The sequence below is a fragment of the Molothrus aeneus genome, chromosome 13 (assembly GCF_037042795.1).
Source record: "Molothrus aeneus isolate 106 chromosome 13, BPBGC_Maene_1.0, whole genome shotgun sequence".
Taxonomy (NCBI): Eukaryota; Metazoa; Chordata; class Aves; order Passeriformes; family Icteridae; genus Molothrus; species Molothrus aeneus.
Genome location: NC_089658.1, coordinates 13,583,867 through 13,611,752, shown reverse-complemented (window position 1 = coordinate 13,611,752; position 27,886 = coordinate 13,583,867). Strand labels below are relative to the sequence as shown.

Below are 27,886 nucleotides of genomic sequence, written 5' to 3'. Positions count from 1 at the left end.
GGAAACCTCTCTTTTGGGAACAGCAAAAACAAGATATCTGCTGATGCTCCCTTGCCATTGCAACTCTTGCTAGGATGTTAGATGTGCACACAGAATCTCTTGGAGAATATCTATTTACTGTGTAGGAAACCTGGACAGGTGCTCATTAAGAATGTAACCCACGATTTGGCCATAAAACGCAGGACATGGCCTCCCCAAGTGTTGCAGAGATATTTCCCGTGTGGACATTCTGGGCTGAGTTTGAAACACAGATATGTGATCAGGTTAATGGAGCAGCAGTGACTTACTTGCAGTTGGAAGCAGACAGCTAAATAATAATAATAAATCAGTAAGTAAATAAATAAAATTCAAGCAGCTCTCTTTTCTGAATGCAATTAAGGAGCTGTGTCCATTCAATCAGCATAGTCACTTTGCATTTGATGAAATCCTGAGAAGTGGATGTAAATAATACTTTGAGAACATAGTTGACTCAAATGTCCCTTTGTAATGATGGGAAACATGTTTTGGAATGATTTTCAACTTAGCTCACTGAATCAGAATACCCAAGGAAGTGATTCTTTCCTTCAAGGCTCTTGAGTTACTTTACACATATGAAAGCAAAAAAATATATCCAGCCATTTGTCCTAAGCTTTATTCTTGACACTTCCCCAGCTTCAGGAGGATTTAATAGCCTGTAAGAAAAGGGATTTTTCTGAGTTTATTCCTATCATTATTTTATTCAAGTGGTATCTCCCAAACTGCTGCTGCAGCAAGATTACTTTAGCTTCTTAAGGGAGAGATTAGGTCAATAATAAACCACTGGGGTCTTTGAGCCTCCACTCTCTTTAAAAGTTTCCTATCCCTGAGATTTTTTGTGGGATGCAAGTATAGTTTATAGCAGAATTTGTAACAGATGCAAACTAATTTACCTTGGAACCTGTTCCAAAACTTTGTCATTTCTTTCAAATAACATCCCTGCTGAGATGGTAGATGTGAGTAGAAGCTGGCAAAGGGAAAAGCAAGAAGGAGGAGACCCCCTGAGGCACTCCAGGAGAAACAATGATGTAACCTGTCACTGAATTACGTGAGGAACTGTTAGGCAACTTGCTATGGGCTGTGACAAATCATCCCTGGAGGACCCCACAGCATGAGCAGAAGTAGCTGTGAAGGAACACCATGAAAGCCCAAAGCTGCTGCTGTCTGCAAGGCTGAGTGGCTTTGGGCATTTATCTTCCTGACCCTGTTAGAGGAGGAAGACCTGGTGATTATTTGTCCTCTGGAGTAAGGCAAGAGCATAAGGATTTATTAGAGTAAACAAGGTTCTTGGAATAAATGGTGACAGTAAATCAGTCTCTGACTACTGAATGATCCTGTTCCTTTTGTAGGCCAACAGCAGAGATCATTAGGTTAAGTCCTGCTTGTACCATTTCTGTTCCAAAGGGGAAATTTAAACTGTATATTGGAGAATTTCCATAGCACGGGGGGAAAAAATTACCTATTTCTTTTCAATGTCCATTAGTTGTTCTTTGTGACAGATTGAAGAATCGTTTGGGGACAGAAGGATTGAGCTCTGAGGTCTTTCTGCCAATTCAAGGTAGTGAGCTCTACCCAAGGAGTAATGGGATAAGTTAGGACAGCCCTGTGGTATCCCTTTTTCTTCCCACTGCCAGGCCAAACATCCCCTTTTGGCAGTGCTGGGCCCAAGTCCTCCCATTCCAGCAGCTTTCTGGTGTCAGTGATGAACAGTCTGCTCCCAGTGATGGGGCTGACATTCCTTCCCAAATGTTGCAGCACTGCCAGCACTGTCAGAACAGGAAAACCCTTTCCAAGGGGAATTTTCCTTGATGCTTTTCCCATTGGGAAGGTAAAGGGACAGACCTGTAAGAGGCAGGAAGGGAACTGGCAGCTCCTCAACCACATCTCCTCATCTTTATCTACAAAAGACCTCCTGGCCTAGTTAATGTCTTTATGTTACTTAGACAACAGTTTATAGTAGGAGCAGCTCCTCTTCCTCTGGAGCTTTACACTTGGAACAAACTGAAAGAGAGGAGGTGTGTTTGCAGAGGATGGTTGGTAGAATATTTTTTGTCTTGACTTTGATGTGACAGCTTTCAACATTTTGGGTACTGTTGGTTTGTTTTTTCTTTTCTTTCAAGGCTTGTTTAACTTTTTGAGAGGTGAAGAGATGGTTTTCTCTACATAAGAATGAAATGTGAAATTCCTGAGCAACATTGGAAGCTTGAAATGAAAACCTGCAGTGGAGAGATATCTGCTGTGTCAGTGTGTTGCTGCCCATGAGATCTATTTTGAATCTCAACACCTTTTTCTTCTCTAAAAAAAAGAGAAGAGAAAGAATTAAGGGGATCCTTCCTGGGTCCCTTTATTGGGGGATTCAGGAAGGGAAAGATGCGATAGCCACATGACACAGGTCAAAGAAAATCAAGCAATAAATGATTGTTTGAGTGGATGTTAAGCACTAAGTCCTTTTAATTTTGTCAGTGTCTTCTAGTGGTGCAATTATCTTCGGTTTACACCAGCTGAATGAGAGCTTTGCTTGCACCCTTTAGAGGTACTCAGAAGGATTCACCAAAATGCATCATTTAGGGTTAACTTGAATATTGAGGAAGGAATGAATCTGTGGGTTTGGTAAACTATCATCCTGTTAATTCATCCCTAGCATCTGTGAACCATTTGATGGAGTATTTTTTCTTAAGAGCTGCAGAAAAACATGAGAATCCTCTTAGACGAGTGTGAGAAGAGGGCACCATCCTAATCTTTAATCTTTGGGGAATGGCTCACAACTGGAATCATGAGGGGAGTTTTTTTTTTGGCTCTAAAGTGATTTTACTTTGAAATCCAGTGATTATGTTTTTGGCTGTTGGAACACTCAGCACTCATCTCATCCCCCCTCCCTCTGACGGTGTTAAAACCCCACTCTGTGACTTCTCCCAGGGAAGTCGTATTCACCTGACTGAAGTGCTGGGCTGAAACCACACTAAGCACTTTTCAGCCCATTTCCACACCTGTGAAATGAATGTTTTACTGCTGTTTACACACGACTGCAGTTGCTGCCTTGCTGCTCAGCAGCAGCTGGGGCTGATGGCAGGCCAGCTGCGGGCTGCCACCGCCACCGCTGGAGAGGAGCGCGCGGAGCAGTGATGGCAGACCCAGCCCCACAGCTCCCTAATTGCAGCTGGGATTCTGCAGCTGTGCAGGCACACCATGAGGAATACATTCAAAGCTGCAATTCAGAGAGCGTGATTTTCAGGCCAACAAATTTGCCTTGTGAGCTGGAGAGAAATGAGCTCTATAGACCAAATTCTTCCTTTTTTTCTTTCTTTTTTTTTTTTTTTCTTTTTTATTATTATTTTTCTGGTTGCAATCCCTTTTTGCTGTCTGTCACTGGTAATTTTCAGTGCTCAGGAATAGAGATAAGCATCCTTCATGGCATCCTTTGAGGGCTACTAAGTAATTGCTTTTCAGGCTGTGAACAGCTTTAAAAGAAACTATGAATGTTTTGCACTCTTTGAATCATCATTTTTCCATTTTTCGCAAATGTTTACTGTGCAATCTCGGGCAAGTCATTAAACTGTTTTGTAGTTACTTTAGCCATCTATACAGTGATGGCAGTAATACCTTAAAGAAGCTTTTTGGGCTTAATTTAATGATTATATAATTGTTTGAAATGTCCCAGTGTTAGTCTGAAAAGAGATGGTCCTATTGAAATGGAGATTTCACATTGAAAGTGCATTCACTGCATTCTGAGGGAGGATAGGGATGCTTAATTATTTTTAAAGAGGGTAGATATTTATTTTGGCCATTCAAAAATGCCAAAAAATATGACTAGTTTGGAGTACTTTCCCCCCCTTTTTTCAATAGCAAATTTTGTGATCAAACTTGCCAACTGCTCAGAAAAATCAACTTTTTGGAAAACTATTTATATTTTTCTCTGGTTATACACATTGTTATATCTTAATAAAAATTACAACTATTGAAATCATTAAAATTTCTCAATTGTTGTGCTCAAGCAGCTTAAAGTTTTTTGCTCCCATGAGTATATATGAATCACTTGCATGCATTTTTTCCTATCTACTATATGGCATTATTAACTACACAATGTTATTGGAATGAAGCTGGTCAAGAAGGGTGGAACAGCAGTCAAAGTTTTAGCTAGATCCTTTCTTGTAGGTAGCAAGAGAATTCCCTTGCTGATAAATATTCCAGAAATACAAGAGAAGCCAAAATAATTGGCAACCTTGTACAACCTTTATTCCACCTGATCAGAATGGCCTGCTTGAATTTGCACATTGATTTTTGCAGGGGATATTTCTATGAGCTTATCTGTATTGACTAAATGTTATGCAGCTGAGTCTTTATTCTCTCTTGGGTCTGGGTAGTAGAATTAGCTCAAAGAACAAGGAATGCTGAAGAAATTAAAAAAGGAAAAACACTATTGGGTATAATCAGAATTATTCCAGAGACTTTGTTAGCATTTTGTTGTTATTTTAAGCAAGCGCTACACTTGTTTCTCTTTCAGCTCCATCTTGAAATTGAGAAAATTTTATTCCTCTGCTTTTTTAATGTGGTTCTACTGAGAGAGACACTACAGTTGCATCTGCATGGAAAACAGTATCTTGAAGTTACCTAGCAGTGACAGAATATTGTCTTTTTTGGCTGAGAATTTTGAAAGCCTCTTGGTTCCAAGCTGGATCTTAGCACTGTTTCTCCTCAGGGGCAAATGTTATGCTGCCCTGTAAATGCAATACATCAGTGCTGTCATCCACCTGCTGGGCCTAAATGTGTATTAACAGTTAAAATGGCTTCAGCTCTTCTACACAGTTATGCAAAATATTTTTCTCTCTATGAGAAGGTTAAAATGAGTTTTCTTATATACACGGGGAAAAACTCTACCCCTTGGTTGTGGATTTCTATAAAGATAAACAACGTGAGCCTATTCTTTGGTTGCTATTTGAGTGTGCTGAGTTGGACCAGCCAGGAGATATAAATTGCTTTTAGTGACACTGTGTCAATTTTTATCCATGGGCCTTCTAACTAGGAGAGCTATAGCAGTAGATTACCCTTCTCTGTGTCTTATAATAAGTGATATAGAGGTTGCATTACAGCTCTCTTCTCTTTCTTCTCCTTGTCTAAATAAGTAACTCTGTCAGCCTGGTACTTTGTCATCTATTTTCCAATGAAATATTTCAATTTTTGATCAGGACCTGATATTCTTAACTCACTGAAAAAGGGCAGTGCCACTTATCTGAAAGATTTTTAAACATTTTGCTACCAAAATGGGAGGCTGATCATCTGTTTTCTTCATGATTATCCATCCATCCCCATATATTCACATATACACAATTTTTACCCCTTTAAAAGATCCTTCTTCTACTATGTTACATTAAAAACAAGTGTGTAGAGAGGTTGGCAGGGAAGAACTAAGGGAAAAAGCCCAAAATGTTTAGATAAACACTGTATCTTCCATTCTGGAAAATTCTGCTGATATCTTCTGATGCTTTGAGCTTCCTGATTCATATTAAGGAGAGAGTTAAAAATGAATGCTAAGGACCATAAATTAATTGACCCAATCTATTTTTTTTTTTTTTCAGGAAGCTAGTTAAGAATTTTCTGACTTTGGAAGACGTTGTGTGCTTGCAACTCTATTGAACTTCAATAGGCTATGATGAATAGCTCCATATTTTAAAAAATCAGGTCATTTATTTCAGTATTCAAGTAACTTCACTTTACAAATCTGTTTCAAGAGGGAATTTTTTGATCGTACCAGTCCCCAATTAAAATTTGTCAATTGCTATGCAAATGCAACTTAGATTTTTTTTTCTCACATGAGTCTATATGAACCACTTCCATGCATTTGTTCCTATCTAGTGCCCTAGTTTTTCTTTACTAGAAACTTCCAGCAAGACTGGGACTGTTAATATGTTCAGCAAGGTACCCATTGCAAGTCTCTCAGTTCCCCTGAGATTGTGATAGCACCTCTTGGGAATTTTAAATTTTTCTGTGCATCCTGAATTCTCGGTGCCATCTTTACTTAGCACTTGAATGAGCTCTCTTAAAACTTTGTCCAAGTCTTGCTAGGGTTTTTGAAGCTTTCTGGAGAATTTGGTTGGTTTTTTTTTTTTTCATCTCTGACAGGAATTCTATCTGCTGCTGCTTGTTATATGTGTACATTAATTTTTTTTTTCCTGACTGTTTTGCAGTGCTCTGCAAGCCCATCAGGTTTCTCTAGTGGATACTTTATTTTAATAAGTGTATTGAATGCTTCGTTTAACTTTACTGTTTTGAAGTGCCCAGAGACACCATGCTTGGATGAGCAGTTATGTAAGTGCAATTTGTTGTGATTTTTTAGTATCAGAATTAGGATTCAGCTGAGGTTTGAAGGCTCGCAGTGCATGTGCGTGGGGGAAAGCAAACAAATAAAGGAGAGTTTAGTGCATCTACGCTCAGAACCCTGAACTGCTTTTCTTCCCTGTGACTGCTCTGCTTGCTGCTGATCAGTGCCCCAGATGCCCTCCCAGCACTGCTGCCTGGTGTCTGAGGAAGCACTGAAGGATGAGACTGATGCTAGCAGAGGGCTGGATTTGTTTTGCAGAGAATTCCAGATGCAGAACTGTTATCTCACTGTGTCTCCTGGCCGTTATCATTATTCAGTAATTATTGCTGGTGTGCCCGCCCTGGTGAATGGATGTTTCATTAGTGACACTTTGTTGTCTGCAGGCTGGGTGTGTGGCCCTTGTGGCTGCCAGATTCCATACAGGGGCAGTTCAAATTCATCATTTGTCTGGCATTCCTAAAACACATTATTTCCTTTGCCTGGCCACTGGAGGAGCTCAATCTTTCCTCTGTTACTCTTTACCCAAGATATTTACAGAAGAGACGTAGTAGGGGAGATGGTGCACACATTGTTGAGGAGGAAACTCCACAGAACAGTGAGTGCTATTTGGGGATTTTCTTCATTATTATTATTATTTTAATTTTTTTTTTCCAGTAGCTGCAATGACTTCTTAAACCACTAGCTATGCATCACTTTCTAGCTACTGCATAAAGCAGTCTCCAGTTATGGTAGTGATGGTATTTTTAACTCACAGCTCAAGTGCCTCAAAGCCTTAATGGTCTCCAGGAATATGTGGGGGAATCAGGCACGTTGTTAGCCAAGAGTTCACAACACTGGAGAGAAGTATTATGTAGGAGTAGAACATCAACAAGGAAGATACAATGTGCTGGCAAAGAAAGAATTCAGTGATATATATGCCTGGAAAATAACCACATCCTTTCAAGGGCATGTGGAATGTATAACAAAAAAATAGGAGGAGGTGTTTTCATTAGGTTTTTGGGGAGGTTGATTTTTTTTTCTCTGGTGGGGTGATGTATGTTGGTTGTTTTGGGTTTTTTTTCTGTTTTCATAGAATGGCTTATGTTGGAAGGGACCTTAAAGATTATCTATTTCCAGCTTGCCTTTTCTGAAATGGAAGTCGGATTGCAAATGGGTCTGATCCATAAATATTGTTCATCTGCACAGAGGGGAACATTTATTGCAAAGAAAGCAAACAGTGTTTTATAGGAGCTCCTGGCTCCTCAAGGGAATTCACAGGCAGAGTTAGAAATCCCATGTCACAAAGGAGAAATATAAAAAGCTTGGCTTCATATGTATCATTGCTGAGTAACCTGTGAGGAAATATTATTATATTGCAGAGAGATGATATTTGCTGTGCAAGTAGTCTGTGAGGTTAGTAGAGGTCAAGTCCCAAAATGCTGTAGCCCCCCATAGTGGGAATTTCCAGTGATGATGAAGATATAGCTGTAATGTCTTCATAATCACATAGAGTTTAAAACAACTGAAAAAAGATGGGGTGGAGGTGGGAAAAAGAGGGGGAGCCCTTCTAGGATGAGCAACAAACACACTGCCTTGAAAAGGAAAGAGTTAGCAAGATTTGTACTTGGGTTTGTATTATTTTGTAAGCCACAAATCAGCACATTTCAGTTAATTCTGCTTTTCCAGAACTATAATTTACTAATGGAGGAATTATGTCAGCCTGTGGCCAATTCAATATAAATCACAGCAGATTCTTGTGATTTGAGGTCCATTTTTGTGCTCCTGCACTGGCATGAGTGACTTGGTGACACAGCAAACCCATCCTGTGCCAGATCTTTCTTAGACAAGAGAAACAATCTTTTTTGACCAATGGGGTTTAATACTGAAGGGTTTATATGTGATCCTACTTAGCAATACAGGGCACAACCAACACTGCCTAATCTAGATCAGCCATGTTTTGAACACTTTTTTGTGAAGTTTATTATTAACCTCTCTTCAGAAATCAACAGAACAAATTTGGCAAAACAACTTTTCAGCCTCCTACGGGGCCAAAAATATATGTGCTCAACAGCATCTTATTTTGGAACACCACCCCTCATTGTCATGCAGGTGTGACTGCTTGCAGAGGTTTATCCTGCTGCTTGTTTTTATTGGAGATGGCTGAGGTGATGGAGAATGGGACATACAGCACCTCAGCTGGGGAGGAGTGGCTTCAGGCTTCCTCACCTTCATCTCTCTGAGGTCTTCTTGACTTCTTTCTCTTTTTTCTTTTTTCCTTTCTTCCTTGCCAGCTGACAGGCCACTGTCCTGCTTTGCTGGGAGGTGTCAGCTGGCTGAAACAAGCCTGATCTCATACAAAGCTTTGCAGGTGCCAGGGTTCCACCTCCTGGACTACTTGGCTAAGGAGGGATTGTAGAAAAAAACTATTGAACATCTGAAATCACTGGAGTACATTCATTTTCATTTTTTTTTTTTGGGCCTCCACATACCTAGCTTGTGATTATCACTTAATTCTATGATGTTGCACTTTGCCCTTCTGCATTGTTTATTTTTGTTTAAGTTTTAGAACAATCATCTGCAAATTGCAATTCTTAGTGCTCATTTATATGCAGAGATTGCACTGATTTAACTAACAGATTTTTAAATCCACTCAGTTAATTCTATGCAACCCATATGTGTGCAATTAGCTTAAGTCAGTTAAGAATCCTCTCCAGCTCTATGGATACAAGCCACATTTAAAATAGGAAAGGATATAAGAATTAGAAACAGGCTGAAGGACATAAATTTAAAAGCAAAGTTTTAGTTAATGTGATGTGCTTTCATCAGCTGTCAGGTTCTATTCCTAGTTTTTCATTGATTTACTGCTTTGCTGCATGAGTGGCTTCACTTCTCAATATCCCTGCCTGCAAAATTAGGATTTGCTGACATCGCTTGTAGGAGGATATAACTGGAGCTGTTTGGGAAAATATTTTTCAGGATTTTTTTGCCTTTTTTTTTTTTTTTTCTTTCACCCCATGGAACGTTTAAGCTTTTCTATGAATAATGGATAATCAAACCTGGAGACAAATCTTCCAATTTAAAAACAGAACTTCCATTTGGAACTGTCATCACTGCGCCATTTGGGAGTTGTTTGGCTGCTCTTGCACAGGCTGCTCCAGACAAACTACAACTCCCATGTTGCATCATGATTCTGCTTCTCACTGAGTTGCTGTCACAGAGTCCTGATGTTCCATTTAGGGAAAATGTGCTCCCCTCAAGGAGCTGCTCTGAAAGAGAGGAACAGGTACCTAAGAAACTTCAAATTCATGTTTTCTGAGACATATCCTTAACCAGTACTGATGTTTTGGATAGTAAAATTTGGAGTTTTGACAGAAAATACAGAGTTTTCTGTGGAATTGGTGTTGGATTGGTGAGGAAAAGTCAACATTTCTGCAAAAAGTCGATACTTATAAGAGCTGAAAAGTGAAATTTCCACCCAAAACCAGTGTCTAAGTATGCTGGTCTAAGGCTTTTGTATTGAATAAAGTATTTGAAGAGCCTCACAAGAGACTCTTGAGATGACTCTATGTTGTGGATGAGAACTCAGTTTTTATTTGTTCCCTGAATCCTTATTTGCTACTCCATAAAATAGCACAAAACTTTTATTACTTGAACTTTTCTCATAGATGACAGTGCAAAGTGTGGGCAACTGCAGATGAATGAATTATCTAATTATTATTTAATGATTACTGCTATTATAAATAGAAGTAAAATAGAAATGAGTTGGGCATTCTTTGGAACTGAGAGGGAGGTTGGCTCACCCCTGGCAATGCTGTTTGCTCACCTTTCCAGCAGATCAGGTGAACTCCTTGTCTTTTTTGATTATGGCATTGGCAGCATTAGCTGGGGTGAGGCAGGTCTCGTTCTGCATCTCCAAGTGATTTGTGACGAAGTGTGGCTTAATGAAATGTGTCCACAGAGAGAAAAAGAGCCCTTCTGTCAGAGGCAGAGGATAGAGATACAGTACATGCACGGACCAGGAAGAGCACAGATTGCATCATTTATCTTGGGAAGGAAGGAATTGTCCATTGTGACAAAATCAGTCAGACGCAGCGAGTAAAACGCTGAAGGTTCATTACCCTAATTAGTATCAGTGCTCAGCTGAAGGGAGGCAGGAAAAAACTGGCAGAGTGATAGCTCAGGATAGTGTTTGTCCAAGAGGAAGAATTGTGCACCGTGGGTTTAGCAGTGCTGGGAGGGGAGGGTGGTGCAGCAGCCGCTGGCTGAAATGAGGCAGGTCATTTCATTGGCACCCAGGTAGCACAAAGTGTCACTCAGGACATGAGTCTGGCATTGTGTGTGTGTAAGGTGCCACAGAAAAAAGAAGATAAGAGAGTAATAAAAAATTTCCTCTTAAAGGCTTGGTGATAAAATAAATAGGCAGCATTTCACAGCGCAGTTGAAAAAACACCATTGTTTGGTACTTTATGGGGATCTCTTAGGAGAAACTGGCTTTTTGGCCTTGTTTTTTATCATCTGGCCAATTAAACAGGGCCAGCCTGCTTTGGTGCTCCAATGCTTTAATCCTGATAAAAACCTGTTTGGTTTTTTAAAAAAACAGATGTGGTACAAATGAGGTTTGGGGACAATTAGCATTGCAGGAGATCATGCATAAGTAAGGATGGGAGTGTGATTAGGACTTAAGAATGAAATACACACTTGAAGAAAAGAGATAAGGAATAGGGATTGTAGCTCCTGGACTCCCAGCAGTCAGAGGGAAAGAGAAGGATGGGAAATGAATTGTTAACTGCAGTAATGCTGATGACAACTCTTTCATTGCAAAGCCTCCAAAATTTACATTGTTCTGGTGATGTTCCATTTCTGGAATAATCATTGGCATCACAGGGCCATACCAGGATGCAATGTAGCCATTATGATTTCAGCCCTTGGGCTTGAACAAAGCCAGAGTCCAAGCCAGAAAATAATGGCTATATTTCTGACACTCTCCATTATAATATGAAGGAGGGCTTTACTGCTGCTACTGCTTCCTCCCATCACCAGCCTTGATCTCTGGAAAGATTTAAAATTAAGAGAAACAAAGGGTTTTCTATCCATTTTATATTTTTTTCCCCTCCATGTTGCTCTCAGTTTTCTGAATGGCAGGACCATAACATCTTAATAAAAATATTTCAGTTTTCATCCTAGGCTGCTGTTATTTATAAAGTCCAGCATGCTGTGTCTGGCTGAAGCTGCCTCATGCTGCTCGATGGCATCTTGATGTTTACTTGTGCCTGCTGCCTTTTATACAGACACTCTCATCCTACTCTGGTACTGCTGTCTGCTTTTAAGATGCACAGTGAATGGTGATGCTTCTCTCTACATATCAAACATGATGCATCCCTTTAGATTTTATATTTCCCTGTGCCCCAGGTGCTGTTATTATCAGTCCTGACATCATTCATTCAATATGATGGCTCCTGTCTTTCCTTTTATCTGTTATGGACAGGAGACTGGGAAGTATTTTATCTTCCAAGCACAGCAACATATTTTCTTTAAAAAGTGACTTTTCTCTCTCTCCATTTCATTCTTTCTTGTCTAATATCTTGTGTATTATTCTTATCCCCAATCTCTTTACTACACAACCCTGTTCAGTTTTGTTTTTCCTGTGTTTCTCATCCCCTGCCATTTTTGTATCTGTGTGGGACACAGGCTTAGTGCAGTACACTGAAATGTTCCATTGACCTTATCAAGGCTCATGTTAGGACCAGGTAGGATCTCTCTATCCATACACATGGCTTGTGCAGAGTTTTGTGCAATTTCTGAGGTTACTTTGCCCTCAAAGCCAAAATGTCTTGGCTATATAAAAGTAGAGGGGGAGGGAGGACTATAACAAACAGATCAGGCTTTTGAACAAGATAATCACAGTTTAATTATTTGAGATATCTCTGGGTAGTACACTTGGGTTGAAGATATGTAAAAATTAGCAGAATTTCAGGTGCTTTACATAGAGCCACTGAAGTGGTGTTTTTTACTGGAATTTTTTCTGCCAATTGTTTTGTAAGCTGCCACTAGTCCCATCCAAGGTGTCATGTAGTCTTCCTTATGCTTTAAAAGAGAAAAGACATGTAAAGCATTTAAAGGGAATATAATAGCTTGGAATTGTGTTGTAAGAAAGGCCTTTGATTTGAGCAGTGAATTTCATGAAATCCTGCCAAACATTCAAAGCCAGTCTCAGCTCTCCAGTCCCTTTATTTGCTATCAACATTTGAAATCAGCTTAATATTTTACCTTCACCCTTGGCTGCAGAGCATAACGGGCAAAACCATTATCTGTGCATGTCATCACTATTAGGAAAGAGAGAGAAGGAAAGAAAGGATAAGGAGAAACAGGACTGGCAGGGAATTGGCATGTTCAAAAGTAAACAGATTTTAGCAGAATGAAGGAAGGACAGAGCAGGGTGGGAAAAATCAGCCTCTTGTAATTAAATTTGAGTTCTGCATGTCCTTAAGAGCTGTGGATACAGCCAAGTTGAGGGCTAATATTTAAAGCTTTAAATGAGCAGAAATGTTAATCTTTGAAGGGACAAAGCTGAACCTTGTCTCCAAGCTCTTGGCTTTTTGTAGAGATGATACCTTCTTTCCAAACAGTTCATAAGAACTTCCAAATTATTGTTTTAGAGTTGGATTACACTTCTTAAACTAATCCTAAGCACAGCAGCACCTGTGAACTGCAGAGCTGGGGATTGTCTTGTCATAGTCACCTCTGAAAAAAGTCACATTTTGTGTCAGAGCAACAGAATTGGTAGATTGTGTAAGGCCTTTTCTTATGTGACGCATCCTGGGATTTCTTTATAATTGCTGAAGGAATAATCAACATTTTCAGAAGCTTTTAGTTGAGTCTAAAAAATAAAAATTGAGTTTGGCAGCGGCTTAATATTAATCTCTGTATTTACTGAATCCTTTTAGCAGTTTCTATTTCCCTGGTTTTTTTTGCTCTTTATGTTGGACTCATCCAGTGGGTACAAAGGCATTTTAGCAGAGGGAAGTGTAGATGGTTTGAGGAGGCATAAACTAATGTCAATTCCCACAGGAAAGGCGGATATAGTAGGTTTGGGGTATGACCAATGACAATGATGAAAAACTATTTCTGTAGGTCTGAAACAAAAAGACTCCCTTCCATTTTGTTTTTTTCCTTGATATTAAGCTAAAACTTGAGAATACAAGTCCAGCTATCATTCTTCCCTTCAGAATGAAAATTGCTGTTATTCTCACTTAGTTTTACTCCCTGGTATAACTGTGATGGAGGAAGACATCACAACCTTATGACAAGGAAGCGTTTGGGTTTTATTTTTTTGCTGGTCACACTGGAGAAAGATGAGTTTCTTTATGCAATCCAGTGACTCTCTCTGTGGCATTGTACCTATGGAAGGGAAGCTGTGCAGGCACACAAATCCTTGGCAGAAATACAGCTGCTAATCTCAGCTGAGCAGCTCTTGTCCTGAAGATCAGGAGAGGTGAGCCTAAAGGTAACTTTATCCGAAGAGCCCTTAGAAAACACAACAGAAACTGTCACGTTTTCATGCAGAATTTTTGGCAGAAGCCTCCCAGCAGCATTTGCTGTCTTCCCAAGTGTTAGCTACTTCTAGTGTTTTCTGATTTGCTGAGTGAGTAACATGGGAAGTATGGATTATGAGGAAATAAGGGAATTCAGATAACTTAAACTAGAGTAAATTTAGAATGGATCTTGTGGTGTTGCCAGGAACCCCAAGATGTCAATAAAGACCTTGTTTTCTACATTAAAGATATATGAAATATCCTTAGTAACTCGTTATTTCTTTGTCTTCCATTTTTAACCAGTTCTCCATTATTCTCACCTAATAAAAATTAAAAAAAAAAAACAAACCAAAACATTCCTGCTTTACAACCCTTTTTTTCCAAGCATTTTGCAAGGCACTAATAATGCCCAAGATGCCACATGCAGCACACCCTAACCTCTATCAATACCCCAGCAGAACCCATCTCTATTAGTACATTTATATTTTAATTTCAGCAAAGCTGGATGCAACTCCGTAGCTAGAAATTCATCCAGCATTAGGATATTTTAGCTTTTTTGAACAAGAAGCACCCCCATTTTGCAGTGCCTCTGGAAACAATCTAGTGGATAGTTTGGAGATGATGAGGACCTACCACAATATCTCATATGCTGGAGAGTGGATTCCAGAATTTTATCACCACACTGTGATTTGCAAATTATCAACCAAATTACAGCAAATCATTTGAAGAGTGTAAGGCTCTGATCTACACAGTCACTAACAAGGGAGATGAGTTGAATTTTTCAGAATTGCACAGTGCTGTACTGCTCCACATGGTCAAGTATCCTGACAATCTTCCACTGATCATTGAGTCAGTAACAGAATATGTTGTAACTAACTAAGGGAAATGCTTCCTCAGTGCAAATCTGGGATTCTTATTTAGTTTTTTATCCAGCCTTTGCAGTGAAGCTGGTAATTGTTCTACATAATGCTCTAGCAGGTATCATGATCTCCTTGATGGGCCTTAGATAGAGACATTTCTTGTGAGTAGAGAAGCTTAAATGAGACACCCAGCTCATCTCATTTAAGTGCATTCATGTTTCAGACTGGTCAATGAGATTTGAGTGCCTGTCTTCAATTAGAATGAGTAGAAGTTGGATGTGCCTGTGTGCTCTGGGGGTTTTGAGAAGCCTGTGCTCTATGCAAGCAGTGTGAATTTCACAGTACAGAATTTAGAATGTTTCAGAAGACTTCTTTCTAAATGGCCTTTTGATTTGTGCCTTCTTAGGTAAGTGAAAAACTGCATTTATTTGCAGGATGGCAATTATGTGAACCTTAAGAAGGAAAGGAAATTAAATTAATAAAATTCAACTAGGAAAATTAATACACTATAAGAACCTGAAAAATATAATATGGATTATTGGTTCATTCCAGCCCAAAGTTCAAAACCATTATATCTGTGTTCTATTGACATTCCCTGTCCTTGTGCCACGGCTTGCCAGGATTGGAAATGCTTTGGAATCAGCTATTGTTTTGCCAGTTTGTGATGTGCTGCTTCCTGATTTCAGCCTTCGTTGTTCACTGAGTGGAGATGATCTCAACAGGCAGTGGCTGACACCCAGCTCCCAGCTGCATCCAACAATTTACCACGCCAAAGGTCTCCTCTATTACCTGAGCAGCATTGGCCGGGCTCCTCTGGTGAGTCTCTTCCAGGTTCTCTTGTGTGATTCTGTCAATGGATTGATTATTGTACTTGTGTGAACAGCTTTGTGAGGGAGCTGGAGTGATTTTGGAGCATCGTGTCCTGTTGCACTTTCATCTTGTGGAATTGTTTTGAAAGTCTTGAATATTTATCACTTATTGAATCTTCTAACAAGAGTCTCTATATACCTGGAATAAAAATGAGAAAATTAATTTCTGAAAGCTCTTTATATCCCCAAAGTGCTCCAACTAAGCTAAATATTATGAGTAAGTTATTACTATCTTCATGGAAGCATTAGGAGAAATTCCAAAAAATTTAGTCTAAATGGACTGTGTGACCCCAAGCAATCACAGCCTTCAAAGTGTGTGAATCTCCCTTCTGTTTTGGTAATGGGGAAAGGCCTGGGTTTGGGGGCTACCAGAAATTCATGAGATGGGTCTGGGATCCATCCCATCTGCTCAGTTGCCCAGCAGAAGGAAAAAGTAGTTCTGAGACCCCAGGAGGAAAACCACAAGGAGCTTCAAATGTTGACAAACAGATGTGGACACAGGGACTGGCAGGTCTGTTGGTGATAGCTACAGCCAGGCAGGAAATGTCCAAGTGCACCAGAGTCCCTCTGGGTTTGCTGAGAAAAGCCTGAAACAAGGTGAAAATGTCTGTGATCTTCTCTGTGAGAATTCTTGCATAATTTAATTTTTTGTCTAAGCTGACAGCCCTGAAATATATCTCTGTAGGCTGAGGAGTATTGTTGAAACTCAGAGTTGCAAATTGAGTCACCAACATTTTCCTTTGGTTCAGAGCAGTGTGGGATGAGTCTTGTTTTACCCTGTAATTTGCTGTCTGGCCTCTTTTAGTACATGACCCTCCTTGTCATATTCAGGTGCATAAAGTTGAATACTCAGTACAAATTTTCATCATTGTTGAGTGAAGGGAGGCTATTGATCCCACCATCTCCCTCACTCACAGACTGCATGTCAGACTTCATAAACTGATTTTTCTATGCCTTTGAAGAATACATTGATTTTAGTTTATACATTCTCAAAAATGCCTTTTCCCTCCTTCAGAAGAGAGTTTGGGGGTGGGGTTTTATTGTTTATTTTTATTGGGTTTTCTTTTAACCTATAGGATCCCATGGAGCCAAGTTCACTGGTAGCCAAATGATTTCTGTGAGCTGATTAGGTTTAATTTATCCTAGGGAAGTGCAAGCAGTTTCTTCAAAGCAAAGAAAAGCTGCTTGATGGAGAAAAGCAAAGAACTTTAGCAGCCCTTCAAACCAAGGCCACTTTAATTTTTTAGTTAACAAGAATAGAGCCTGTTAAATGGAGTTTTTTACTTACCTTGTTGCCTGTGGGAACCCTAATGGGGCCAAGAGACTGGGTGCACTGGGACATTGCAGAGAATCTCATTTCTAGTGAAGAGCAGGGTCCTCTAAAAGGGGAAAGGAATATCCAGTGGACCAGAAGGCTCTGAGCAGAGTTTGCTGCCTCTCAAAGTCATTATATAAAGTTTGGAAACATGCACAGCCTGCAATAATGTACTCATTGAGAGGAAAAAAACCTCTAAGCACGTCTACCTCAAAACTGGAATTTAATGTCCTGTCACAATGTTATTAAGAAAGAGACTTTCCACAAAAAAGAGAAGTAATTTCAAAAAGTTCAGTTTTCCAACAGCTTTTCTGGCTTTCCACTTTATATATTGCTTTTCTTTTCTTTTAAAAGGTACCTGGTTCTGTGACTCATAAGGAGAGTTGTTTTTGAGCTAGAAGGCAGTCCTTACCTTTAGGATGATCAGTATGATCAGGGCTGGCAAATAACTTCAAATAGATTTAAAAATTGTGCATGTCTTTGAGTCATATCCCAGTGAGTGCAGGCTTGGGAGTCTGACTGGTTTGTGTGTCTCAGTGTCCCAGCCATATGGAAGGACAGGCTGAAGAAAAAGCACTGGGAGGTGCCAAGTCTGCTCAGTGCTTGCCCAGACATATCCCAGGAAGAATTCTGTGTTGGGTGCTCAGACTCCAAAATATCTCTTAGCCTTGGCTGAATGGTGAGACATAAGATACCCTGTGGTGTGAAAATCAGGCAGAAGGATGGTGCTGTAGAGAATAATTGAGTATAAACATTAGGAGTGACTGCAGTATCCAGTCAAATTAATTAAAATGTAGTGCTATGAAAGTATTTTCAGTGTTTTCAGTGGCACTGACGCTTCTCCTGTGGAAGCTGGTGACACTCAGTGAAAGATTCCATGGCCTGAACCAGCTGCCATATTACAGAACCTGGCTTTAGTCATCTTTTACCAGCAAAGAAGTCTCAAGATCTAAGGACCTGTCTGCAGGCTTCTTGAGGTGCAGAATTATAGACCTGCTACTTATCAGGCAGCTCCACTCTCTGATCATCCCTGCATGATTTCTGATAAATAATATTTTAAGCAGATAATATATTGTCTTTTGTGTGCTGTAATTCTGTAAATTGGCAGGTAATTGATACACAGTTGAGCTGAGTTTTCTGCCTTGAAATCAGACAAAAGCTGTAAAATTCCCTTTGATATTCATAGAAATACATTCTAGGTGGTAACTGTAGTTAACCTAAGCTATGACTGTGTATTGCTGGTAGCTTAGATGAAACACTAGCTGGAAAAATGTCTGTCATTAGGGGAATTAATAAATGCAGCTCTTTGGAAGGAGGCATTTCAGGATAATTGTGTGTGGATCAGAGCTGTTGCTGGGTAGGTGGCTGTTCACGTGCTCCAGGTGTGGAACCTGCAGGCCCTCAGCCCCACAAAAAGCTCTGGAGGTGATGGTGGTGTGGGAAGGGAAGGTGGCAGGACAGAAACCAAAGGAAGCAGCAGGCTGTAGGTTATGGGATGTGTATAATTGTCCATCTGACTGGTTATTACGTGTGCCTCAGCCCCCCCAGTGTCAGAGGAGCTGAAAGAATGGATGTGCTCAATTCCCAGATAAATAAACTCCCTGAAATGCTGCAGCTAAACTTAGGTGCTGTAGAGCTGGTAAATAAGCAAATGAGGGTAAGTCTTGCCCTAACAGTCGGTGGAAGAAGCTCATGTTCTCCATCTGTTTCTCCCCTCTTGTGCATGTATTTAGGTAGGAATATGGGTGGGAGTGTTGATGTGCTGACGGGTGGGAAGGCTCTGCAGAGGGGCCTGGACAGGCCGACAGTGAGTGCGTGTCAGTCTCTCCCCCCAGGCTGACAGGACAAGAGGAAATGGCCTCAAGTTGTGCCAGGGGAGGTTTAGGTTGGATATGAGAAAGAAATCCCTTCTCTGAAGGGTTATCAAGCATTGGAAAGGGCTGCCCAGAGCAGTGGTGGAGCCACCATCCTGGAGATATTGGATAGATGTGCAGTTGTGGCACTTGGGGATGGAGTTTAGTGGTGGATTTGGCAGTGCTGGGTTACTGATTAGACCTGATGATTTTAGAGATATTTTCCAACCTAAACGATTCTATTTTTGCACCCCATAGTTCTCCCCCATCTCTATGTGGGTCCATAATTTTTCTCTACCTTCCTACACACATTCATTTGTCTCCAACATAAGTCCTGGAAAACAGTTTCAATGAAATCTTGAAGCTCCTTTCTACTCGACAGTGAATGCTGTTGGTTTAAAATGAAATAATTCCTTCTCTTTAGAGATTCTTATATTTTCATTGACAGATTTCTGAATATTCCTGATTAAGACATGGAGAATATATGTAACAGCCATGTGTACATCGACTTCGTATCTCAGAGGGCACTGCGATTGATTATTCTTTAAGACCTGGGTCAATATTTACCTCTCGGGTCATTAAATTGTGATTTTCATTTCCATGGGAATCAATATCTGCCTATACAGGCAATCAAAACTTCCGCTAAAATGGGAATGTGCCTTGTGCCTCGTTTATATGACAGCTGACATGAGAGATGGATTGGACAGACATAAATTAGTGTGGAATGAGATTATTTGCCTTGAATATGGGTCATTTTCTGTGCTTGACTTGCAGGAATTCATGCAAAGGTCTGGCAATACAATTGCACAATTATATTTTCCTGAAAATTATGTAGCATGGGTTTTTAATTTAAAGAAGACAAAGCAATGATTAATCATTTGGGGAGGCATAGATTTCAAGTCCCACGAGAACAAAGCTGGAGTTTAGGAGTTTAGAAGTAGAAAGAGCCTGACAAATTGCTCTGTTGTGGTATCAGGAGTTCTCATGAACCCTTAGGTTCCTGAGTTGCCATGGATTCTCACCCAGGTGTCATGTTTATTTCTGCTGCAGACAGAAGTGCACTAGGCTTGACTCTGGACCCCTGAGATCACGTCAGATCAAATAAATAAAGCAAGATACAAGTGACTAATGAAGTCTGACACAGGTCAAAGGCACGGCCCAGAGTCTAAGCTACTCTGAAGAGACCTGAAAAAAAAAAAACAAACAGGAACACCTCCCTGCCATAGTCTAGCAGTGGATATTATGAAGAACCAAGAAACCTTTCCAATGTTCAACATTTAGCCTTATTTTTTCCCTCTCTCTAGGTCTTCTGTGACTACCATGGGCACTCCCAGAAAAAGAATGTGTTTCTCTATGGCTGCAGCATTAAAGAGACCTTGTGGCAAGCAGGCTGCATGGTTGACACAGCAGTTGTCACGGAAGATGTTGGCTACAGGGTAGGTCCTCTTGGTTCCTTCCTTAATTAGAAGCCTATATGTGCTTATATATTTAAAATATTTAAGATCATCTCAGAAATTCTAGCAATAGGATGCAAACTTTCCTTGCTCCAGAGGAATAATAGTCCAGAGAATTTTGAGTCACATGTTATATCTTCATGCACCAGATGTTAGGGACCCATCTACTGAAGGTGTATTTGCTATTTATTTCATTTCAGTAAAATGATGCACTATAACATTTGGCTACATGCTAATAGGACAGAGATATTTTTGTCTGTTTTATAATTTCTAAATATAAGTACAATTTTGTCCTCACCATCCTACCCATGATATGAAAATAAATGGGAATTATGTAATTTTAACTGAGAAGATCATAGTGTCCCACAGTCCTCCTCAATTGAATTTCTTCATCACAAAATGCTCCTGGACCCACTGAAAACATGACATAATTCAATGGATGCCAAATAAATCTATCATAGTGAAGCTATCTCCAGAACAAATGTTTGATGTCACACCTGAGAATTTGTTTTTTCTTTTCAGAATTAGAAAAAATTCTAAAATTTATTTTATTTCTGCTTCATGGGAATGTCGTGTTCATCAAACTCTCTTTTGGATTTCCTGTCCATCTCTCCTTTTTTTCTTTCTTTTTATTTTTTATTACCTTTTTTTTGTATCTGTTATAATGATATTTTCCTATTAAATACGTTTTTTCAGGAAAAAGAAATAGAAGGTCCAATTCTAGTCTTAAAAAATGTTAATTTCACAAAACATTAATTGCAGCCTTAAACTGATGACAGAGTTGCAGCTTGGATCACTAAAATCTGAAAGAGGTTGAAAAGTCTTTGTCAGTTTATGACTGTAAAATTTTTGCTACTTCAGCATAAACACTCAACATCCTTCCATGAGATTTTAATGTTTTCTCTGCTTATCTTATGGACATGCACAGAAAAAAACCTGCAACTTTACTGGAGGAGAGTACCCCAGTGCTGGCTGTGAGGGGTCCCTGTGGCAAACATTGATCCTGAGGAAAGCAGGGGGGATTCCCACAGCCAGGGCATTTTTGGCTGTGTTTGAATTCCGGGGGCTTGCAAAGGCTGAGGAGGGCTCTGCTGCACAGACAGAATTCAAATGTTACTGTCAGCATGTGGAGCCTGACCTGAATCTGCAATGAATCCAAGGCTGTCCAAGAGCACTCTGCAGTGGCCCATAAGGGAGGTTTTTATGGCACAAATCCTTGTTTTTGCACAAAATGGGAGGTGGGTGCCTGCTGCAGACCCAGCCTATGGATCACCCTCCCCCTGCTTGGGCTGGGGAGGCTGGGTCTGTACAGGGACACATCTGCAGTTCCAGCCCTGGCTCAGAGCTGCTGCCTTGCCCTGTTTGCACAGCCTTCTCTCCTGCCTCCTCTAGGTAATGGGAATTAATCTGGCCTCCGTGATTGATTTTTCCCCACAGGAACAGAAACCAAATACCTCAAGAAAGTTATGGGTTTTGGAAGAGCCTTGGCCTCATACGTTATAGATTCAGCTGTAGCCCTTGGCAATGTACAGTCAGAGTCCTCCCTGCCTTTAATATTTGGTGGCCTTGGGTGACTTGCACAGCATTGGCACCATAATCCCAACCTTTTGATAAACATTCCAGGCCCCTTTGACAGCAATCTCTTCTGGGACATTAGTAAAGAAATATAACTGGATTCTTTTGGAATGGGATTGGAGGTTTATGGACAGGGTCCAGTGGAAGTGGAGCAGCTTCCTTTGCTGCCACACATGATAAATCCAGCTGCTGAGAGACAACACAGTCACACTGCTGCACTATCATAAAAGCATCCTTTAAAGGGATGTGTTTTCACACAAAATATATTATTGAAAGATAATTAATGAGAAGAATCAATAGAGAAGAAAGAGCCATTAGTGTGAAATCCAGCGAATGCTGGTAAAATGAAAAGAATATTAAATTTGGGTTTGCTAATGCTTCTAAATGAGTCCTGTGTACAGAGACATTACTGTTACCTGCCAGTATTTTTATTTAATTAAAAGTAAAAGATTGATTATGCATATAATTTGAATTGCTCTAAAAAACTAAACTGGATTAGGGTTCTGATTATTGTATTTGATGTGATAAGTTTACAAAATTTTGTGTGTGGGTTCAGATAAGGGCACATACAATTCACATACAGTTTAACTGGGTCTCATGGTTGTGCTATGCTTCTGCTGCATATTTTCAATTACTTCTCAGTCAAAATCCAGGAAAACCTGGAAGCTGTGCATGAACCCATACAATTTTGTGATCTCTGTGCAGCAAGTAGCAGGCTGAAGGCAGTGCAGAAATGTTGGATGCTTTATCAAAGGCAAGAAGTGAATTTTCAAGGTTTCTCTGTTCAGTCTGCCCACAGGAAAGAGAGTGCTGCAGCTCTTAGTAACACACTGGAGATCTTGACTTAAGATTGAGGCTTGAGGTGGTCTCAGATTTAAAGTGAAGTTCTTTGCTTTGTTCTAGTTTTCTCTGTTTCACTTTTTTCATGTGAAAAATGGACTTCATGGAACTGGAGGAATCCAGTGATGGCTGCAGCCAAAATACACTGAAAAATGATAAATGCATAAATGAAAGATATGTATGGTTAAGTAGTTTGCAAGAGATTTTGTAAAGTAGTTTAGACTAAATATGTATCACTCATATCAAGCATGTTTTAGGAAAGAACATTGTTCAGTCACTTTCAAATCAAATATTTCCATACAGTGATGTGAAGTAAAGCCCAAAAGAACAGAACTACAATTCCCCAGAATTAATTGGGGAAGCTGAAGGTTACTGGAAAATGAAATTAGCTGGTTAGTTTTCACTACCCAAACTGAATGAAATTCAAGGGTAAATGCCACTTAGCAATATGTGGGAACTCCTTCTGGAGGATTCCTTACAGTTCAGGTGTTTAAGAAAACTGCCATAAAAGAAAGAATGAACATTCTAATTTTGCTTGGTCTCCTCTAGGTGGATCAAATGGTGTTTTGGCACATGTTGTGGTTGGTGTAGCAGCACTGAAGTTCAGACACACACAGACATAACCCACAGGCATGTGTGTGTATCTAATGGTCCAGTCTATTCATTAGAACTAGGTGTGCTCTATGTAGCTGTTGCCTATTTTTATGGAGTATAAAAATAACACATTTAGCCCTCTGTAATGACTAAGTAATTGTTGCCTTTTCACTGATGGAATATTTGATACTTCAGGCGTGTTTATAGACGTTGTTGGGAAATATGATTTTGAAAGTAAGAAAATCACTCAGGGCCAAAATGTAATATTTAATGGTTTTATTATTACTTTTTATTGTGATTCTTTAAGTGAACTGTATGCAATACATTGTCTGGACCTGGAAGAGAATATTTTGGTTTGTTTCACAATGCAAGTTAGTTAAATGCTGAGCTTTATTTTCACATTATTATGTGTGACGTTCTATGAGGAAACAGACCCCCTTTCTCTGCTCTATACCAGCTTCAGACAAAATTCCTCCCATGGCTCAATCCCTTGTCTGACCCTGGATTTATGGTGGGAGGAGATATAATAGAGCTGGAGAGGGGAGAATAGGGATGTCAGGTACTGAGCTGTGGCTCTTGGCAGCTCAACAAGAAGGTGTACGTTGGTTGAAGCAGCTTGAGAACAAAACTGACTTCAGCACTTCACCCAAACTATTTGGTGCACAAATGTTTGATTTGGAGTGAGATATGTCAAGTCCACAGAAATTTTGCATTTTAGTCTTTGGAATGAAACAAGTGTTAGAATCTGAGGGTTTGACATGGGATGGAGGTAACGCACCAGTTGGAGCTCTCAGTACCTATGGCTAGATTTGATTGTGGACATGCTGAAACACAGATCTCTGTGTATATGCGTGTGCATGATATCAACACGTGCACATCTGTGCAATTCATTTTCTCACAGACTCTTCCCAAAATCCTGGATAAAGTGGCCCCTGCATTTGTCATGAACAGCTGCAGCTTCCTGGTGGAGAAGTCGCGGGCGTCGACGGCCCGTGTGGTGGTGTGGAAGGAAATGGGGGTGCTCAGGAGCTACACCATGGAAAGCACCTACTGCAGCTGCAGCCACGGACTCTACAGAGTGAGTAAACCTTTCAAAACACCCTCTGCCACCCTCCTAATGCACATCTCACGAGCTTGGATAGAGGAGATGGCCATTGCTGAGCTCTCTCCAGGCCCATGGAGCCAGAATTTCTTTTCTGGGGAATCTCGTTCTTTCACCCCTCGTTTTATTACCTTCAGTGCCAAGAAAGTAGAGTCCCTCTGAGGTTTCATTCAGCAGGGAAATAAAAGGAAACTCCAGTCTGCAGCCAAAAGCACTGAGCTGAAGAAAGGAGTGTTTTGGGGATGATATAGGGACTTATCCTTACAAGGGCTTTCACAGTCTTGTAATAAAAGTTCTGGCAGGTCATATGGACACTTTTGAGCCTAATTCTAAGGCAATTAACTGGAATGCTCACTCATTGGTACAAGCTCCCTGCCTGAGCAATCACCTAAATGGCTAAATTTAAGAGCCTCTATGAAAATCCTGCATTTGGAGTTGCCTGTTCCTGACAGGCAGAGGTAGTCAGTCTAAGGCTACTTTTGACAGATGTCAATGAATTCAAGATATGCCTGAGACTGTGATCTAGACAGACCAGAATTCCATATCAGATGAGGTTGGTAGGAAGGGCTGTACTTGTACCAAATGCATCAGGCATCAGTCTGGGAGATCTCCTGGCAATTTTTAAGCATACAGGATAAAGTCAGGTAATTGTATTTGAGTGATCATAATTCTCCATTCATTCAAATGATTTTTTTTTTTTTTTTGCTTTTTCTTATTCCAAACCTGTTGCTTTCATTTGAAAGGCTTCTACATTTCACCTCATTTCTTCCACTAGGGAGCAATCCTTATCTGTACAACATTAATAAGCAGTTAAGGATCCTGAAAGACCCTTAAGGAAAGAGCCATTATTACAAATAACAATTAATTAATAAGACATTCAAATTATTATCTTTGTAAGCTCTATACTAATCCTTTTACCTCTCTGTAGAATGTAGGAGGAAGTATTCAGCTGCTGATTTAACTATGCTCTACTATACACACATCAATTCCAGGAGAGGAAAGGCAGAATTAAAAAATGGCAGACAGTTAAAATCAGGAGAGTGCAATGCCCAGGCCAATTATATCTAACACTCCCTACTCCTGAGAAGTGCTAATGGTTTTTTAATAGGCACCACAGGTCAAGAGAGTGGGTTTGAATCTTTTTAGATAGTGGGGGAAATCTACTTTGACTGAAATCAATGACAAAGCTCCAAATGATCTCTGTAGAGGAGGATTTCACTGATTTCTTAGATAACCACAGTAAGATCAAAAACCAGTGACACATCAGATTTTATCAATATCTAGTGACTTGCTCTCCATCAGCATATGTGAGGCCTTTAACCAAACTTGTTTCATGTGTGTCATTAGATGCTTAAAATAGTAGGAAGAGAAATCTCTTAAAATGTATGAAATTATTTTTTATGTTGCTTCTTGTCCTCTTTGTTGACACTGATCAGGGCCACAATCAGCCACTGAGGGCAAGAGCAAGTTCACGTATGAGAGCTGTGACTGGCGAGGGAATCCAATCTTCCCATGGCTCTCAAAGAGGTCTGAAAGCTGTAAAGCAGTTCTGAAATTTCCATTATGAATGCTTTGAAAAGCTGAATCTTAATTGGATCAGTGGGTTGTGCTTATGAGGTCACATATTTGTTTCTGGTTTATTGAGTTGGTGGAGATTTTTGTTTTGGTTTGGTTTTTTGTTTGTTTGTTTAGGGTTATGATTTATCTCAAAGATGGAGGTTACATAAATATTTCCATTATGAATGATTCCTTCACCATTTTTCTGTTATAAGGATAATACAAACACTTATTGCAGCTTCTGTGATTCAGGCAGATTTAAAGTATTTCCACTATTTTTTCCTAATGCATTAAGTACCCAACTTGATAGTATCAAAATAGAATATAATTTCTTATGTTGATTATTCTGGAGCTGTATATAAATACATACAGTATTTCTTCCAGAAAGTGGATACTTATAAGCTATTTCCTCTTCTTTTTAGTAGTCTTTAGAGTTGGTCCTATTTACATGCTCCAACAAGTGGATTAATAAGTGTGTGGAATTGACAGACTGAACTGAAGATTTTGTTGCATAAATACCATTTAATCCTCAGCTTCCATCTGTCAAGCCAAAGCTACTTCATCAGTATCTTGGAGCCCTAAAATCATTCTTGTAAACTGTAAATTAATTACATAAGAGGTCATGTTTTTCTAGTGGCTGCAACACAAGTTTCTCACTCTTGGACCATGAAGTTGGATGTGTGTCCAAGCAATAGAATGACACTAATTCTCAGGCAGAAGATGTCAACATTCTATACTTAAGGCTTTCTGACATTTGGTTTGGAAGATTTGTTTAACTGTGGATCATTGAGTCAGTTTTCCAATGGCATATGACTGATCTCCCTGTAGGGATATATCCAGAATTTCCCCTGGACAAGCACACCCTTATGTTTCGTTACTTTTACACCTTGAAGTACAAACAGCAGCTAGGATTTAAAACATCTTGTTAAATGCAGCAGAGGCTCCCAAGTCGAGTATCATTCAGTGAATCAGTGGTCAGACTTCTATTAGAGAGCACCAGACCTGGTCTTTAGCTTTTTTCCAACTTTCAAGCTCTTTTTCTCTTTTCAATTCAAGAAATGAATTCATTGAAGCAGCTGCTTTGCTGGATGTGAGCACAGGTACGGCACTTGGAGCTGTACAGAGGTATCTGATGGGGATTGCCCAAAGGATTTAGTAAGAACAAGAAAGCTGTAGAGAGGCTTCAAGAGGTTAAAATATTAATTACACAAGGCTGGTGAGCGTACCTCATTCATCTCAGGTCAAGGAAGGGCTGAGGTAAACCAAAACTTAGTTTCCCTGATAAAAAAGCTGTAAGAGTTTTTCCCTTGGAATGTGTGTCCCCTCTCTTGGACTGAAATTTTAAAATACTTTAGTGACAGAAGGGCAGGAATTGAGTACTATTGATATGTAAATGAGAAACAATAGTGACCCCAGCTTTCTTTAAAAGTCATTTGATTTCAAATGGAGAGGAGGATGGAAATGAAAGGAGAAAAGAGATGGTTTGTCTGACGAATCTCCCTGTCTGTGTGATCAATGGAAATGCAATAAGCCAACTACCCTTAAGGAACTGAAACATAAAACTAAAGAAACTATTGATCTTATCTAAGGTTTTGTTCAACCTAGGAACAAGAAAAGAAGGTGGTAAAATATCCAAACTCTTTTTCATCTTGTCTGGATTGCCCAAATCAATCTTCGAGGAGCCCTATCTCCATTTGAAAGTTGCTAAAAACGAAGTAACAAAGTTTCACAGTGAATTTTGCCTCCTTTTTCTGCTGGTTTGCAACCCGGTGGTCAAACCAGAAAATATTAATAATAGAATGATAAGCCCCTTATCATTTCTTTGCTCACATGACGATTGTCTGCACAGGTCCCTCGTTGGAGGTTTTACCCATCCAGCTTAACTTGATTTCAATTTCTGCCTCCATTTTATGGGATACAGAGCCCCCTTCTCATCTTTGGTTCTGAAAAGTCTGAATGCAAGGCTGTGCTGGGAGGAGCTTTGAGTGCAGGTAGAACCATGACCCAGGAAGATTTACTGTTCTG

General features: G+C 39.9%; 1 protein-coding gene across 1 annotated transcript in view; it reads left to right on the top strand.

The window, feature by feature from the left end:
- The window catches only part of AGBL1 (AGBL carboxypeptidase 1), a 245,523-nt gene that overhangs the window by 104,175 nt on the left and 113,462 nt on the right, over positions 1-27,886 (top strand). The window contains exons 19-21 of the mRNA XM_066559057.1: positions 15,389-15,518; positions 20,044-20,175; positions 24,104-24,280. Of these exons, the coding sequence (XP_066415154.1) occupies positions 15,389-15,518; positions 20,044-20,175; positions 24,104-24,280 (439 nt within the window). The remainder of the gene's footprint in view (positions 1-15,388; positions 15,519-20,043; positions 20,176-24,103; positions 24,281-27,886) is intronic.